Here is a 19280-nt window from a genome sequence, read left to right as displayed (position 1 = left end):
GACTTTTCTTATTTTTAAATGAGCAAGTCAGGATTACTAGTTTGAACATTTCAGTCTGATGGTTGATTAGTTTGCGTTATTTCCTTTTCAGAGTTACAGGGGGGATGAGCCGGAGATTACAAAAACTCCTGCGTTTGTCCTTTCATTACAATTGGTTAGATATTTGGTACAGAACAATAAGTTGTGAATTTTTTTCGCTACTATCAAGATATAATTTTTTAAAAAGCAAAGATCTTGCTTCCTGCTACCTGCTGACATGTGTTCTATGATGGTAACGCGTTTAACTGTGAACAGTAGCAAAATCCAGAACTAAGAATTACTACAAGTCAGCATTTTAGATTCCGCATTTGAAAGGCAAATAGAGTATGTTCTGTTGTTTCTTCAGTCCTAATAATATTTAACACTAGAATATCTTTTTTTTTTTCCTCTCACTATTGTGTATGTAGTCTTTTACACAAAATTACTGGGCAAGAGAGACACTGATTCTTGTTTTTCTTCATAAGTATTTTGCATTAGGTACACCTAGTTGTGGGAATAAATGGATGTTCTAAAGTGATCTAAAATACAGGGTTTATTAACAAGAGGATTAAAAGTCTGATAAGCAACTATCCTGACTGGGAAAATCAGTATGTGCTTCCCTGGATTTGTGTTCTATAATATTTATTGATGAGTAAACTTTTACTGGATAAGTTGTTTCAATTAGGTGTTACAATGGTTTACAACAAGCACTGCAAATGAGAATTAAGATGTGTTCCTTAGGTATATGTCCCTGAGCTAAGCTTGCACCTGTGCGTGTCAAAGTCTGTTGGTGTACATAGCAAAGCTGTGATTAAGCTAGAAAAAGCATAATTTAAAATTGTGTTTGTCAGATATTGCTGTCAGGAAGGATTTATAACAATGGAAATATTTTGGTGTCTGAGAAGAATATGATGTCCCTTATGGGGATGCCTGCAGTTAGAAGCTGTAAGTTTATTACATTCTATAGGTGGGCTTCATTCCTGTCACTGTAGAGAGAGGTGCTTAGAAATAAGTCAGTTAGACAGATATCAAGGGCTGTGTTTTGTTATTGTGCTTTTTCTTTTTTTTTTTTTCCAAAGATAGAAGAAACCCATGAAAAGTCAGGGAAAAGTCAGGGAAGTCAGGGAAAAGTGGTGTTTGAAAGGAAGGGAAAGATACAAGGGTAGGGTTTTTACCAGTCCGACTGCATAAGCCTCATAGGATCCAAAAGGCACATCTTCAGTTCATGTTCTGTCTGATACCGTATGAAAACAAATGAGATGGAGAATCTTAATGGCAGTATTAGCTTTTAACTTAGGTTGTCTTGATGGATGAGTCTTGGATACAGCATACGGTTGTCTTGTATGGGAAGGGGTTGACCTTGCCTTGGGAGAAGCATTTTTCTTATACACAGTGTTCTTGATGTTTGTGGTAATGGAAGAGGTTAATAGGAGAAACAGAGGCAGAATAGAGAAAAAAGGAGGTGACAGTGTGTAAACAGTAAAATTCTGTTCATGGAGAATCTGATTGTACCTACTAAATAAGGATTAGGTTTTTAATACACAAATTCTCAGTGTCTTCTGTGGAATTCAAATCTCAATGAAAACTCTGATCTTTCTATTCTCCAAGAAAACTTTTGATTTTAAGCTTCAGCTCTCTCTATAAATTCCTCCAGATGTACAAAATACATTGAATCTAGAAATTTCCATATCCATCTAGTTTTTAAGTCTGAAACTCAGTGTTTAATACTTTTATTACAACTCTCATTAATTTCACCCAGACAGACGGCTAATTGCATGAAACAGTGGGTCTGTACCTATTGTTTATATGGCATTCAAAATGAAAAAATGCAAATATCAGAATGTTCAGATTTTGTTGGTTAAATTTTCTCATATTTTTATCTCTTCTTTGCTGCTTCATTTGAGGAAAAGAGAGAGCAGTCCTTTCTGGTTAGAAAGGAAGAATTCTTGACTGACTCTATTGAGCCCAGGTTTTATTCAAATTGACACAAACAGCCTATTTTTCTCATAATATCCTTTGTCTTCAGTGTCACACTTTTCATATGATCTTTTATATGTTGTGAAGCCTTTGAGTTCTGCAGGCACAGCCGGCCGCTCTTGATGCAGAGCGTGATCTCTTAAACAGTCTTTGTACTTTCTCCCGGGCCGCACTTCACGCATGGAAGAACCTCCGGGTAAAGCCCACGGAGCAGCTATGTCATTGTTTTCTTTTGTATCTCTCCTTAAAACTTTGTTTTGTTATGATTTCTCCATGACCCTTCAGAGTAACTAGGTAGCTGTTGTACCACTCTGTTATTATGCTAATCATAATTATGGCCCCATGTACTCCTCAATTCACTGTTTGAACAGCTTGGCGTTTCGCCAGGGTTCAGCTGCCATTTTGTACTGCCAGGAATCTGACATTTTATCATCTTCTCTGCAGCTTGGCTGCCGCTACCTTTCCCTGCTGCCTTCACCTTGCAGGGGATCACCTCAAGGGAAGCACGTGCTCTTTTTTTGCTGCTGCCCCCTGAATGCAAGGGCTCTTCTGGCTTGTTAGAGCTGCCGTTGCGGATTTTTGACGGCATGGCTAGCGAAGCTATGCGAGAACCAGAAGTTGCACTGCTGCATTTCAGTTCCTTGGCAAATGTCTGTCACTTCAAGGATGCAAGGAATGTTATGTGAGAGAAGGAGGGTTATGAAAAAGGGCATCCATCTTGCAGCATTGCCAGGGCAATTCCATGTGGCCGCAGCTGCAGACCATCCTGGGATTCCTTTTGGTATAACATCCTGTGCTGGGGATACCCATGCTGCACCTTTCTGTATGTTTTTTTTGTCTCATTACTTAATTCTCTGTTCCTGTGAATGAAGGCAAGAGAGCTGGGACTGCATGTGTCAGCCTGGGATTTGGAAAGATGAGGCTTCAACGCCTGGCTTTGTGAGTCACCACCTGGGCTGAATAATCATAACTGGGTGTTTAGAGGCCATCAATAATAGATATTATCAATAGTAGCTTTTCCTTTTTCTTCAGGGATTCTGTCTAATGCATTATGGCCCCTTCCATGACAACTTGGTATTTCTTTCTCTATAGGCCAGGAAAGATCGAGATACTACTGAGTAGCCCGCTGGTAACCTGATTGTTAGACAATTTGTAAAGTACACAGTCGATACACTCCTTAATCTCCAGAGTTTTATCAGAGACGTAGAATGAGATGTCAAGTCATTAATTTCTTGTGGTCCTAAAGAAGTTACGTAATTTTTCCATTATCTCCAAAAAAAGGCACTCTTTAACTAGGTATGGATTTGGAACTAATTCCTTCCTCCCAGCTGGTTGTATCTATGAATCTGTATGGACTAGGATAGACTGCCAGAATTACTGGAAGTCTTCTAGTTAATTGCAGAGTTCAAGTTTTGGTTTGGATTTTAAAAACTATTATTCTTTTCAGTTTGAAATAAAAATAATTGGGGAGAAAACTCTCATAAGGCTGGCCTGTGTGTTGAGGCTGGTTAGCATTAAGGAAGAAGCTTAGCTTAGATCGGGTTTGCTGGAAAGTATTTTACCTGGTTTTATTGGATTTTGTCTGTGTTTTGATGATGTGAAGAAATCATGAAAGTGAATCATGGGTAGTGAGCTCCCGATAAGTTAAGCACTTTTAACCAGTGCCAAGTCTCTTAAAGAAAGCCCAGGAGCAATCTTAAGATTTTTGGCCCTTTCTAATTCATTATGTGGAGAGGAGATTCAGAAACGTTGGTCCTTTGTGGGAGGAAGCTCATACCTTTTAGTTGTGTTAGCGAAGGATAGCTATTAAACACTTCTGTGTAATGTGGGACTAATCTCTTTTTTGAATCAGCTGCTGGAAAAAAGTGCAAGAATTCTTGTTACCAGGGAAAGTCAAGGAGAAAGTATACATTGCTCCGATTACCAAGAAGATGCCTCCCAAGTGACTTTGCTGCTGGATCCCTATTTTACCTGCAGAAAATATGCAGGCATAAACTTTTTGATTTTTCTCTGAAACCTCACTTAGACAGCATAGCTAGGAATCACATGAGAAAGTGATTTTTTTTTTTAATTTATTTTTTTTTCTTCTTCCCCAAGTCCTTAGGGAGAGATAAAGGTCAGTTTGTATGTGCTGACTCAGAGAATTATACTTAAACTGTTTCTAATCCTGTCATGCAGTGCCATGGACAAAACTTGTTTATGGACCTGTGTCTGTGTCCAGCTGTCTTGGCAAAAAGCTGCTGCTTCTTTGCTGTATGCTGCAGAGTGAATAAAAGATGGGAGATATGTTCACCCTATGCTATGATGCCTTTCCTCACTGTTGTTGCAGTGGTCCTTATCCCAGCTCATACTAACAGGGTTTGCCACCTCTGCAAAATGCAAGAAGTAGCCAAAGATTTTTAGCATCACTCCAGAGAGTGCCACTGTTCTTGCTGCTTTCTAATATGTCAAAAAGAGATGTGTACGTGTGTGAGAGTGTTTACTCCAGTTAGATCCTAGCCAAAGTCATCCTTCAGAATGCTTACCACACTACTGTTACTTGACACTAGGATTAGATTTCTTTGGTATTTAATCTTTCTTGGGTTTGAATGAAGGCAGGCATGCCTGGGAATTGGTTTTGCCTTTTTAAAAGATTATTATTATTTGAGAGTTTTAGGGTCTCTTTTTTTTTCTTTTTTTTTTCTTCCAGCTGACAATTAGCAAAATGGATATTTAGACTGAGACTTGTTCTGTCTTCTCGTATTTTCATAGCCCATTTGAAGTAGTCTAGTCTTCTGGGTATCGATTCAACATTCATCTGTGCCTTAAGAGTTGAACGTAAACTAGAGAGGGATACCGATGTGATAAAAGCTTGTCACTTTATTTGTTGGTTTTAACTTTTTTTTTTTAAGTGCATTAGTTTTTCTAGGGACATTTTAAGTCTGTTTCATTCTGAAGGAAATCACTGTCACCTTAACTTCATTCTCTCACCTTTAAAGTCACAGATTATGATTGATTACAGCTCATTTGAAGAATATTTGACAGATTCTACTTATAAAGTCAGTTCACAGGAAGTATTAGTAGGTCAGAACCACTTTCATGAACTCTGAAAATATAAGGTCAAGACATTTGGTTGTCATTATACTTTGGGGGGATTGTCATAACACACATTGGTAATGTGAGTGAGATCAAAATGTATCAAAACTGCTTTAAATGTCTGGGTATATCTAAATGCAGGTTGTAAAGTGATTATGTTGATAACTGTGGTATCTTTACAAGGCTAGATAAGGTTGACCTTGAGTGCTGTTGTCATGTCTGTGTGAGAAATCTCAGAAAACGGAGTCAAGCAATAGCTGCTCTTCCTTTGAGGCTCTTTCTCACAAGATGTGAGAGGTTCTGCTCTGCGTAGGAGAGGTGACGCCATTTGTAGAACGCATTTGGGTTCATTATTAAAGAGGTGGTTGTTGGCTTTGATGCCTGTAGTGTGTTGACACCCTAATTCCTGGTGAAACAGAAAGGTCTAAATGAGAGCCTTTGGTGTCCAAGTAGCAGCTGTGGAAAACATTTTGGGTTTAGTCATAATTATTATGATATGAAAAATAGGATGTGGTAAATATGACCTCAATAGGTCATTCACTCTCACTGCCTTGAAGGTATAATATGGAGCAAGTAAAGACTGTAGTATCTGCGTATTAAGAGCAGTCTCTTGCTATGAGCTTGTGATATCAGTGCTTCTCCTGGATGATGGGTTGCTGTACTTGCTGCTGTGTTGTTAATATTCAGATAAAGCCTACCAGGTTCACATCTGATGTCCAAATTAACTTACTCAGTGGCTGAAAAGGAATAGTTTATTTGAATAGCATTCAACCTCTCTCTCATTAAGGTCTTTGTTTTCTTTCATCTTCTTCCATATCATTTAATCAGACTGCAGCAGGAAAACAGGTATTGTCTACCCAGCATTTTCAGATTAAACACTATTGAAAGATCTTTCTAGAGACTGGTAGGTAAAAATGACCACTTTGTCTTCTAAACTGTTTTTTTTTGGGGGGGGGGGCATATTTTAATATACTAATCTTAATTTACTAAATATATTTCTTTTTGGTCTCTAATTGCATCCAGCCAGCTTCATGCCACTGTGTTGTCACTGAGATTTGCTCTACCTGATTGAGGTGCTTAGTGAGACACCCATGAGTTGATAATGGGTTCTAGAATAAGTTGTTATTTCCAGTTCTGTTCATGGGGGCAAAATAGGCTGCCTCAAGCCTTTGGGCTTCTGGAAGTTAATTTACAAGAATGATGATTTAAACATTGACAAATCCAGCTACTCTTGGAATAAAGCATTTGTTTAATTTTATACTCAAACATTTTTTTTGCACTGTTTGGTTTTGCCTTTAATTCCTTTGACCTAACCTGTCCAGAATAATCTCTCTCCCTATCTTATTTACACAGTTTCCAATAATGACCTCACCCAAAGTTTACCACAATAGTTAATAATTAGCGTTCTGAGATAACTACTTAAATTCTAGAGCTGTGCATTATGTCCTATCTTTCACTCTTTTGATGTACTGTATAACATGACAGGATCTAAATGTTAGCAGGTCTAACATTTGATTCACGTTAATATAATTACCTGCAGTGCTTGGACAAACAAAACCAAAACTCTTTCATCCTCAGATCAGAGACTTTTTCTCATCTTTGAAGATAAGACTCTAGGTTGGCTTTTGAAACTAACCACTTAAAGTGGCTTTGTCTGAGTTTATGTAACAGACTTTTGCAACGGTACATTTTAATGCATTTGGAGTTGCCTTAGTCACGCCAAGTGTGCACAGATAATGAGCAGAATTTGAAAAATACGCTCTCCAGCAAGGAGCCATATAGTTGATCAGATGACAGCAATCTTGTTTGCATCCCGTGTCCTTCCCTAGCATTGGGGGGTCCCACTTATTGGCATTTTGTGATGTCCAAACCACATCTCTGCTTACTAAGGTGGTTCCAGCTCTGCCTAAAACACATGTGAAGAGCTGCGGTCCCACTGTCTCCTGTCTGCGCTGTCATTCATGCTTATCTACTATTTCTGTAGCTCCGGGTTACACCCATGCTGACTTCGCTGCACATTTTCTTGTTTCCATGTAAAATTTGACAAGGCTACACCTTATCACTGTTGTTTCTTTCCCTCCTCTAGAAAGCAATGACAGTAGCTGTCATTCATTCTGAATGAGGAAAGCTGCTGTGTTTGGAGTTATCTGTGATAATTTAAAGCTATTGCCTTGGTGTCTTTTGATCATTTGGTGAGAGCCAGTCTTGAATAAAATGCAGTGTACAACAAAATTTTCTTTTTTTAGGGGGCTGAAGAGGGGAGTTACATTTCTGACCCTGCCAAGTGTCCTCCCACTTTGGGCAGTGACCAGCCTACTCTAGTAAGACTTTCAAGCAGATAACACCTATCAAATACCTGTTACAAACTGCTCTGGAAGATGTTTAGAAACTGTGGGTGACCTTATGGCAGTGGCTGCCATCTTTTTTTTTCAGGCTCTTCCTTGTTTTTGAAAAGGTTATTACATCAAGCTTTCACCAAGATTAAGATCTACAGAACTGTGTTTTATGTCAGGTTTTGTTGTGTGATAGTGAAATACGGAAGAGTCCTGAAGAGTAAAAAACTACTTAATTTTTTTTATTTTCTTTATTAGCTTTTCAAAACTAAAAGGTATTTTGTCTGTACAATCTATATAAGAGGCTGTGAGGTTGTGCCTTAAGGTAAGAGGCAACAGTGAGATTGTACAGTATTGAATCCAGCAATTACTACCATAAGCACCATAACAAAACCAGTGCTGTTCTTGTATGCAAAAATAATTGAGGTGGCAAGACAAGAGGAATTTTTTTTTCAGGGTGTATTGACTTTAGTTTGGCAGAATTTATCTAAAGCTACTTGTAATTCACAAAGAAAATTTGCCCTCACTATTTCAGAGGCTAGGTGCTGTTTAATTTGAAGAATCTTTGTAGAATTTGCCATGGAAAGTACTTTTCTCAATGCCGTCTGGAGGCAGAGAAGATAGCAAAAAGATAAACATGTAAGGTGCTGAACAGCATACCTTGGTCCTGTCTGCACAGGGACTTCAAGGAAGGCAAATGATAAAGTTGTTGCATCTGTCTTTCCAAGAGATCACAATCTTAGCTCCCACTGAGTGAAGCTTTGTGTCTCTCTTCTACCTCTCACTAATAGCCAAGGAAAGTTGATCAGGTAAACATCTGTGGGGTCCTTTATCATAGTATACCCCCCTGTGAGAATCCATGCTTGCTTATTTGCTTAGATCTGCTTTGACTAACAGACAATGCGTAAAGTTAGTTGATTTTGATGGGAGGTTTATTTCTGATACTTGACATTAGCTTTAAACTCTTCCTTACCTACTAGACTTCACAGGAATGAGATAGATTATAGAAGCTCCTTCAGTTTTCCTTATTAATTACTCTGTTGTCTTGCAGATGTTATTTACGTGTTTATTGTGTGAGTGTTCTTTTCTGTGTGCAGTCAGAGCTTTATCAATTGCTTTCCAGACAAGCTAAGACTTTGAAGAAGCTTTTGGGGTTTGGAGGAGTGTTGTTTGGTTGCTTGATTGAACAACGTTGAGCTGTTTTAATCCAGATTTTCAGCAGAATGGGATCTGATAATGTGTCACATAACATGTAGTGGTTAGCTGGAGGTGAAGTAGCTGTTTGAAGATCTGTTCATTCCCTGTAAATCTACAGCTGTGGTCTGTCAGCAGAATCTTTAATTGCACACATCTGCACAATGGCATTGTAGTTCATTGTCCCTGTTTACTGGTGCTACTGCTTGGATTCAGCTTCCCAAATCACTCTTGTTGTGTATGTCCATGGTGCTGTTTGTGTTTTCAAATTATGGGAAATTTCAATCCCTTGCCCCATCACCTTCCAATAAAAAAGCTTATTTTATTTTGGGAAATCTCTGGTTTTTAGTTAATCAAAGTCTCTCTCAGAGGTTTTTTCCCTCTTTTCAGAAGTTCATATGCTGTTTTCTTGTGGCCTTGCAAGATATTTTCTGACTCTTCTTGGAATTAATATTAGCTTTGTGCATTAAGAGGGGTGTTGCAGTTGTGATGCTTCTTTTGGAAAAAAAGCAAAATCGCTTATCGTGTGCCTCTGCACATCTAAAGGCAATACTGATTCTTGCTTACTTGATCCCTTTCTGTTGAAGCCTGAAGATTGCATCTCTGTTGATCAAGGGGACGTTTTCTTCATACCTCCTACCTTTCTAGACACTTTTTAGAAAAAAAATACAATGCTATTTTAAATTGGGCATGCATATCTTGGGCAATGGAAGTTATAATTAAAATGAGATGTTTGAAATGAGGAAATCAGGTTATAATCAGGCGGAGAAATTGGCATGAAGAGACAATGGAAGTTAACAACATTATTTGTGTGAGTGTAGTATGCAGCGAACAGCTGAGGACCTGACTTGCCTTCCGTGCTGGTAACTCCAAAGTATTTTTTTGTTTTTGTTTTTGATCCATAGGCAAACAAGAATACACATTGGCTTTTTTTTTTAATAAACTAAACAGTGTCAAGGAATATTTATTTCCAGATACCTGAACATGATTACCTGTACTGTCAACTTATCCATATGATCCTTGAAAGGTTTTTGGCCTGTGCCAGCTAGCCTCTCCCAACAACTTCTTCCATTGGTGAGGAACTACTGTGGTCCAGGGACTGTGCCTCATAGGCAGCTTGAGCGTTACGTGCTCTGAAGCCTGAGAGTATAGAGGCCAGCTGACCTCCGTGTCAGAAAACTTTCTGAGCATCTTTAAACGTTGTATATAGACTGAGCTATAAGGGCTATAAGAGTTTCTGTCTTTGTGCTGAATTTCATGGTCAGGAACATTCAAGCTGACACCCCTTCTTGAAGAAAGTTATATGTTGACCACTTGTACCCTATCACCTTTAAAACGGTGCTGCTTACATGTCTGTGTGTGGGAATAATCCCTAAGATGACACGATAGGCCTTCCACTTTCAGAGAAGCCGTAGATAGAGGATATTTGTAAGGTGTCCTTACCTGCATAACCACAGCTGTTGTAAACATCCGGTATCTGAAAGTGAAGTTGGCATGCTGCTTTTTGAGGCAGTGTTTTTTGTGCTTTCTCTATGAAGAATCAAAATCCATCAGTTATTTTTCAGCGTGTTTTTATAGCTGAATTTGCAATGTAATAGTCATTATCACCATTTAAAATCTCTTGGCCCTTCACATGCCTTGGGTTGCTTATTGACATGAGGTTGCAAAGGAGTTGTGTGAACTTAATGTTTGTAAAATGCTTTGAAGATGAAAAGCTCTGCAGTAGGTTTTTATTATTACCAGAGGCAAAGTGAGCAGGAGTGACTTAATGTTGGACTGTTCATTTCCCAAGAGATGGCTTTGTTTTGAAGAGTGCTCATTATCAATTGGATTGGAGACAAAATTATCTTATTTCAGTCCTGAGTGTAAATCAGTTGGCTAACTTTGTACCTTGAGATTATTTGCATGAGGTGTTAGATGCAGAGCAGTTATGGTACTATCTATGGCTCTGTTCTTAGCTTATGTTTAATGGAACGCTTATTTAATGTATTTGGCTTCTACTATCCTAAGGTGTTTTGAATCCAGTACATTCAAACATCCTTATAGCAGTATTTTTATATCTATATGATATATAGATATACTTACTTGAGAGATATATATTTAATACAGATATTGCTCTTCTATTGAGAAAATCAGTTTCAGCATGTACATAAAAAAGTGGTCTGCATTCAGAAATGGTGACATTTTATTAGAATTTGGTTCACAGACTGCTCAGCCTACCGCATATAAAAGAACTGGCTTTTTAAAAATAGCACTTTAAATATTTCTTGAATCGTTTTTCTTTCCAGCCTGTATCTACATCATAAACCGATAGGTGGTTGTACGAAAAGGGGGGGAAGTGTGCTGTTTGTCAGTTCTCAAGCTGCTGCTGTTTCTTTGTGAGGTAGAGGAGAAGACATCGTTCAAATGGAAATTGAACTCCAGCTCACTGAGTGAGGGACTGTTCTAGGGACACTGATGTCCTCACGTGGTTTGTTGTCTCCCTTGCCCTTGCAGCGGGTCACCGCTTCCACCCAGCAGCCTTGTTTTGACAGAGCTGTTTTGTGGTGTCAGCACAGGGAGCCTTTGGGGAGCCGGCGCTGCTGCAGCCAGGGATTTCTGAAGCAGCTATTGTCGGTGGAGGGGCCTCTGGGCCGCGGCCAGGAGCGAGGCACTGCATCCCTATGGCCCTGAGCGTGCCGCTTCGCGCGGTGCAGCTGCAAAAGCTTTGGGCTTCTGCCTGACACTTGCAGAAATCGTTGTGGAATTTGCTGATTCTGCCAGACGCGAGCTAAACACTTGTTCCCAAGTGGTGTGTCCCATCAGTACAGCTGTTGGTTATGAAAAACATGCAAGGGCTTTCATCTGTAATAATAGAGCTTTGTTGAAGTATTGCAAGCTCAGAATATTCTGAGTAATGTTATCAAATAATACCTCCTTGCTTAGCCTATAGGGAGCTTTATTCCCCCATGCTTCAGTTAAAATGTTCATTTATTGTCATCGCTTATGTCAGAGGTGGGGAGGGAGGGAGGCTGAATTTTCCCTCAGTACTGTCAGTAAGGATTAACTGACATTGTTGGGCAGTGCTTTCAAAATATTCTGACCTATTTACACAAGAAAACTGATCAGAACAAAATAAACAGTTCTGGTCAGCAGCTGAATGCTGTGTTGTGGCAGCTATATTTGGCAGTGGATTTTCTCATCATTTTTCCAACGTAGACAAAAGCCGAATGCTGCAGAAACCTTAAACATTACAAGCAGATAATACCCGTAGTGAATAGCTTGATTCTCCTGTTGCCTTTTGGGGAAAGGGAACAGTTTGGCTGTAATTCAGTTGGAACAAATGCTTATGAAGCAACTGACAAGAGAGCGTATGAGTAGATTTATCATTTTGCCATGCAGGGTAATAAATAATTGTATCATTTCCAGCAAGCTGCAGTATATACCTGTGAGATGATGGGTCTCTCTCCAAGGTGTAATCTCTGCAAAGAAGCAGTAAATAGGGAATTGTGACAGACTCTAAGAATTGGTGGTTTACTGCTTGGGTTTTGTTTTTTTATTTTCTAACAACCCGGGTGGATACTTGCAATTACCTTCTCATTTTTAGGTGGTATCCCCTAAGGAATGAATTGAGAGAAATGTTTCATTTTAACTATTTGGACAACCATTCCATATTTCCTGGGTCATAGATTTTTGGCAGTTTGGAGGATAAAATTGCCTGACACTCAAGATTGGAAATATCTCATTCTGTCTTGCATCTGGAACTCAGATTCTGTGAATACTAAAATGAAGCCTTTTAAAACTTGTCTTTTTTCCGCAATTCCATTTAGCGATAGTCCCAATGCTGTCCATGAAGTGGAAAAGTGGTTACCACGGCTGCACTCAGTTGTCATAGGACCTGGCTTAGGCAGAGATGAAGTTCTACTTGAGAACACTAAGGTAATGTCTATACTGATATTTTATTCTATGTCTTTATGTTGAATTTTATTTCCTGTCTTTTGCATGATTACACAATTGTTTTTGATGCGGGTTACGAAATAACAAATTTAATAAAGTATTGTTGACTGAAAGTTACAGCTGTTAGTCATGGTCCTTCATTATTAAACTGTAAGCATGACTCTGAATTTTAGGCACCCATATGGTTGTTTTGATTTGCTATTGTTTTGTTTGTGAAAGTTGCTAATTAAGAAATGGATGTTGGTGTCTTTACGTAAAGGGCTCTGTTTTCTTAGGTGCAAAAAAATTAGGAGCTCAAATTCATATTTAGTATTCACCTGTGCTGTAAGAACGTAAATGTGAATTTGAATTCCTAATTTTCAGAACTGTATTTGACAAGTTGTGTCAGGAAAGGAAATAAAAAACAGAGACTATGTCCCCTGGCAATAAGAAATAATACCCTCGATTATAAAATGTTGCAGGTTTCTACTCTGGATAAAGAGGTAATCCTATTTTCTGTCAAGCCTTATTGGAGAGCTGAAAACAGGAGCTTAGATAGTTCTGTACTCTAAATAATGCACAATAATATAAAGCAGTCTTCCAGATGATGTTTTATATTGTTGTCAACACATCTTTGTACATTCAAAATATATCTTTCAGTCTAATGTCAATCTAATTTTGTACTATTTATTTTTTTTTTTCCTGAGAAGTATTGCTGAATTAATCAGCGGTACTAACAAATGGAATTAATATAATTTACAGAAATGTTGACAGCTACACAGTGAAATTGCAAAACAGGGGAGACAAGAGACTGGAGACCACACTACCCAAGTAGTTTAGAGTATCTTGAGACCTGTGGAAGGTGGTTTTGCTGGGTTTTTGTCAAAGAAAGTTGCTATTGGAGCTCTTAACTAGTTTAATTTTCCTTCTGCTTCCAAAAATGTTTGCTTTATGATATAGAGGTGCAAAACTAATAAAGAGCATAGATTCAGAAAGAAAGTAAAAATAAATTTATTACAGCTGATCAAGAAATCAAATTCTATTCTGAAAGAAAAATTTCAACAGATATTTTCTTCTTTTTTTTGAAAACATTTTCTCAAAATTCTTTCTACAGAAAAAAATAGGCAATGATTTTTCTTTTTTTCTTAATATTTTTAAATAAAAGGGGCTTTTTTTTTTTGTAAAGGAAAACAACTTTAATTAATTTAGAGTATCTAAAATCTCTAGCATAAGCTTCTTTTATATCAGAATTCCACCTAGGTTTTATAACTATCTGTCAATGTGCTTGCCTGTATTACCGAAGTATCTGGAAGATTCCTTGATTGTGTTTGTTTTTTCATCATTGCTAAAAATAATTTTGCTTTCTTGGTGAATTACAAGCATAGTTTTACTTCAGCCTTAGTGAACTAGCTTAAAGTTAAAGAAACAAGCCCAGCCAATGAGGGCAAGGTGTTTGGAAGTTACTTCATGCTAAAATGTCAGGCCACGTTCATATGAGCTGTGGATCTGACTTTATTAAATTTAAGTCACATTAAAGCTGAAGTTTTTTTGTCTTCACTGTAATTATTTAAGTGTTCATTAGTTCCTCAGTGTTGGGTTTTTTAAATCCAGCCACCATAATCTTCTAAATTCTTTGTTCAGCCCAAAGGTTTTAAAAGTGCATGTAATTGGAGACAAGTGAACCCTGGTTGCCTGCTTGGGGAAGTCTGGTGCTTCTCTGTGCTAAAGAAAGGCTGAGTCTCCCTACTGCTTCAGCAGTGAATTTTAAGCTTTCTATCACTCTTCACCTTCAAGGAAAAAAGCCAGTGATGATAGCATGGCTATTTTAAACTTTTATAGGAGGCTGGCTTGGTATATGATTTTCTGTTTTGCCTTTAAGCTAACCTCAGCATGCTGTCATATGAATGCAGGGCTGAGATGTAGATTGGTGTCTGCTTTCTGGCCGGAGTTTTCTATCAGAGTGGTAGTGAGGATGGGAGAGAGCTTCCCCTCTTCCTCCTCCTGCCCCATTAAAGTGCTGAGGCATAGTGGTCTGTCACCTCTCTGATGCTGTTCATACATTGTTTCTTGTCAGTATTGTGCCAGCACATTGCCAACGATTGTGTTTGTCCAAACAGTCAAGTCTTTGGGCTGCTTCTCTCTTCTGAGCATTGAGAAATTAAGATACTGATGCAGTAACCTGCGATTTCTGGTATATGGCCAGTGTTTTATTGTGGAGTAGCCTGAGTACTTGTTGACCAGATGGTGCATCTTCTCTCTCCAGCCCAGAGAATGCTTTGCTTCCTCAGTGTCTTTACTATATCACCTGTCTCCCTCATGCTTAATGTCTGCAGTGCGTCCACTGTGGCATTTCAGCTCCTTTTAACAGTCTGATGGAAGAGCAGCACCTCGTGATCAGTTTCCTTCAATTTATTTTTTTTTTATTGTATAGTGATACTCTTTGAATACATATTTACTGGCTTCCTGTGATGGTCTGCTTTTGGTTGTAATTCCATTTGCAAGTCCTGTTACAAGAAGCCATTCTACAAGTTATATCCTTCTCTCATACGCCACTTGTGTGGGTCTGTGCCAAAACCCTCACATGCTCTTCCTCAGTTGCCTAGGTGAGGGTTGATGCTCTGTCAGAGCCTTCTAGCCATAGGTTTGCAGGACCAGGAACCGCAACTTCAGAAGAATCTCCTAAAGAAAGCATTTGTTGTGTCCTAATAACTATGCAGCTGCATCCTATGCAGATGTGTCAGTCCTGGGCGTGGCCTGGCTAGACCCTCCAACTCCAGAGCAAATAAGCAGTCCAAGCTGTTTCTCTTTTAAGAAAAGGAACAAAAGCATATTTCTACTCCACTTCTCAGCTCTGAAGTGTGCAAACTGAAGCATCTCTGCTCCCCATTCTACTTTAGACTTCCAAAATGCTGTTGCCACATTGGGTGTGGAACTTGACCACCACAGACAGCTTCCTTGGAGGAAACGTCAGGCCATCTGTTTTTCCCTTTCAGTATCCACGATTGATTCTGGCCAGAGACGACAGTACGGTTACCTCTCCAAGTTCACCTCCGTTGGTATGCTGCTCGTGGTGATTTAGACTCTTTTGAGAAGTTTAGCTGCCACATGGAAGCGAGGCAAAGGTTCCTACAACTGTCCTTTGTCAAAGCTTAGAAGCATCTTGTTTTCAAAACTGTTGGATGTTCTCCTTTATTCACACAGCAACAGTATTATGTCCCTATCATATCCACCCACCGCAGCGTTTTTCATTCAGCCATTCCAGGGATGTTTACACTTCTGGTCTTACTCTGATTTGAATTTTCTTGTAGCCTGAGGCTTGGAAGTAGGGCAGTTCCTGCCTGCAACATCAACCTCATGTTTATGACAGAACCATGTTGCTCTCCTGCAGTGATGAGTGCAACTCCTGAGAGCACTTTGAAAAGAATCCTTGCATAGCCCTCCGAGAGACAAGACAATACTGCCTCATCCTCCAGGGTCTTATGCATTCTGCTGCTACAGAGCAGTTAGTTACGGGCTTAGCTCTGTCCTGTATCTGTTTCCAGTGTCTTGTCATCTCCTTTCTCCTCCTCCTTTTGGCATGGATGTGATGTTCCTGTCAAATTTTCTACTTCTCAGTTTGGTGAATCTTTGAGTACGTTACTGGCTTTGTGGTCAAAGGGACTGATACAGAATTGTTAATGGAACAGTAGTTACTATTAGGATCAGGTAGAGAAAAGCCTTACGAAGTGCCCTATCCTTAACTGAAGTAAGACTTTGATATTGGAATCGTCACTGGGTTCCTTGCCTCTCTCCCTGAAGTGGTAGCACCAAATCCTGGGCTCTGCTGCTGCAGTCTTGCTGTGTTTTGTCTTGGAGCAGCAAAGTTAGGTTGGTGTTTTCAGCAGAGCATGCTCGCTTCCCTCCTGTGAGAGAGGTAATGATTAATAGCAAGAATGGCTCGTTGTAACTCAGATTATGTGGTAAAATCGACTGGATTCTCAAACTGCATACTTGTTCCTCTTGCTCAATTCTCAGTCTTGATTCTACCTCGAAGAAAATGTCCTGAATACCAGCCTGGGTTCTTCTTTTGGCTGAGACCCTGCCTAGCTGCCATTGCTCCCCCCTTCACCCTGCAAACGCTACCCTCAGCCACTTATTTGCCCGTGAAGATCTCTGCTATCTGTTGGGATATAAATGTCAGAAATCTCGTTTTCCACCCCTAGTGATGTCATCTTAAGGTTGTGTGGAAATGTCTTGGCTGTAGCAAAAGGTGGGAGAGATTTGGGTCGTTGTCATGGATCACCTCCATCAAGCGTGCCCAGAGAGAGCCCATTGGAAATTTTCTTTTTGAGTTCTCAGTTCCATCTCAGCTGAGGTACTAGCCTTTCTGTGTTTGTTTTTGGTTAGTTGGATTAATTTCTTCACTTTGAGCCTCACGCCTTTACAGCCTTAATAAATTGTGAGAATGGGACCAGTTGCTTCTGTACACTATCTACACTAGTTTTTGCAAGCTCAAAAGGTCTACGGACTACAGAGCAACCTTTTGTTGTCATCAACAATCTACTGCTGTGGGCTTTGAGAAGAATTTTCCTCTTGCTACTGAGCAGCCCCCCAGGTTCCGTTTCTACCAGAGTACGACATCTGAGAAGCATCCTAGGCTAATGCTGCAGCTGATAGGTTGCTGCCTACCACCACATATGAATGAAGAACAGGATGTGTTAACTTTTTGGAATCACAGCTCGTGTCGGCTCAAGATGGCAGAAAAATTATTTAACAGAAATTTAATTTTTCAATGTGTGTTACATGTGCATTTACTTCCTGCCCTGTTTATGTCCTCTGGAGATTCCTGCTATGGGGATTTGGCATTTCATAGGGAGCTGAGATAGCAGCGAGGACACGCCACTTTGTGTTCTCAGCCTTCAGTTAGGAGAAGGTGAGGTGGATGGGATCTTGTGCCTGTGATATACTGCAGAGGCAAAAACCAGAGGGCATGTATGCGCATCCACTGTGAGAGTGTGTGTGTGTTTCTCTCAGCCCCAACCACCCTCCAAGATCTATGCATTTACCGTGAGTAGTATCCAGTGAAAAATTACTCTTACTAGCAAAACCTCATTGCTTTCAAACAACCCGATGAGAGTCAGAATTTGTGGATGTATTTACCCAAGAGGAGGCAGTTGCTGGCATAGGATGCAGTTCTTTCTCTGTGCTGGTGGTACTGGTGTGGATAAAGCTTAGGAACACCAGCTTGAGGCAGAGAGAGATCCTCTTGGTTGCACAAAGAACTATTAGTATTCTGTGGCTTCCTTGCAAATATCTTGATTAGAGAAACTGTGTGTGAAAATATGCTAACAGGACCTTAAGTACAGGTTTGTGCAGCTTGCAAGCAAAATTTATTTTCTAAAATATGTAATGGATCTTGATTAAAGTCATTCACAGTGAAGTGGGATGGTTGTTTGCTTTCTGCATATAGGCTTATATTGTTGTTTAACTTGATTTTGCTACTTAAAAGCATTTGTAAGCCAAACGCTGGAACTGGATACCTTTTCAACTCTTTCTGAGCATCATTCAGCTAGAAACTCTAAAAGGAATTGGCAGTGATAAATTCCAGCGCTCATTTTAAGTTTGTATTTATTTGTTGTATTTTAAGACAAAATGTGGACAACTGACCATTAATATCTTAAGCCAAGTCTAGCATTAACATGATAAGCCATAAATTGGAAACCTTGCAGAGTTTGTTTTGTGAGTGCAGTGAATGAGACAGCATGAGAAAACTTCATGCCTTTATTTGTTCTGATTTAGATTTTTTACTTTGGATTGGAGTAAACAGGATTATTGCTTGAACCGGATTTGGATGTGTTTAGGGATGAAAGCGTATATGTGGAGCTTCTCAAGTGGTGTCTGGTTGTTCATGAATTTGGAGAGAGAGCTGAAAAGGAGTGCTCTGGTTTTTTGCATAACTAGGACGGTATTTCAGAGGCTTTTGCTTTGTTTTCTTATGTTACTTATGTTCAGCCATTACTTTCAAATTATGTCACTTCTGTAAGAATTTAGCTTATGACTGAGACAGGTATTAAGAAACTGTTAGTTGCAGTTTTCCTCCAAGTTTGACAGCAAATTCAAAGAGGGAATCTACGAGTAAATCATTATATTCTTGTTTGTTTGTTTGTTTTATGTAGAATAGAACAGTTTTGATTAGCTGCCATCTACAGCATCTTCAGCTTTGTTAGCTGTAACAACAGCTTTTGACATTTCCCAAAGCACTTAATGAGCATGATGATGTAGTGGGATATTCTTCGGAGTCCTTATCACCCTCTGCTTGGCTTAAATGAAGAGTTTTCCTGTGCACCTGAAAATCTGTTTTGGAAAACGGGACCTAGCATGTGGTAGTACCGTTAAAAGACAAAAGACCCAGTTAAATTGAATGGAGCATAAACCATGAGATAAAGGAGCTATTTGTTTCAAAGAGAAGATATTAGTCTCTGTTACGTGACCCTTCATTCCAGGAGTAGGAGTGGTGGTCAGTAATTAATCATTTCTTATGTGAGGTTTGAGAGCTTAGTGGAGTGATTAATGAGCTAGTGATAGTTATGCATACAGGAGTGTATAAAGTAAAACTGAGACAATTAGGCTAGTTAAAGGTGATTTATGTAATTCTTGTCCACAAAGTGAGATTTTGATCAACGTTGCTGAGTTTTGAAAGGAGGATGAGTTCTTGGATCAGTCTGTGGGAACTAACAAAAGCAAGTTTCAGAGTTAACTGTGTGTTTCCACCAGTGGGTAAGTAAAATT

General features: G+C 39.2%; 1 protein-coding gene across 3 annotated transcripts in view; it reads left to right on the top strand.

Annotated features, from left to right (window-relative positions):
* The window catches only part of NAXD (NAD(P)HX dehydratase), a 50368-nt gene that overhangs the window by 10745 nt on the left and 20343 nt on the right, over positions 1-19280 (top strand). For all 3 annotated transcript variants that reach the window (XR_015261441.1, XM_086770481.1, XM_086770489.1), the window contains exon 7: positions 12407-12515. Coding sequence is in view for 2 of the 3 variants with exons in the window: in XM_086770481.1 (XP_086626607.1) it covers positions 12407-12515 (109 nt within the window). In the remaining variant the exon portion in view is untranslated. The remainder of the gene's footprint in view (positions 1-12406; positions 12516-19280) is intronic.

This window comes from Chlamydotis macqueenii, chromosome 1 (assembly GCF_036417535.1).
Source record: "Chlamydotis macqueenii isolate bChlMac1 chromosome 1, bChlMac1.mat, whole genome shotgun sequence".
NCBI classification, from domain to species: domain Eukaryota; kingdom Metazoa; phylum Chordata; class Aves; order Otidiformes; family Otididae; genus Chlamydotis; species Chlamydotis macqueenii.
This window is presented reverse-complemented; position numbering and strand designations above follow the sequence as displayed.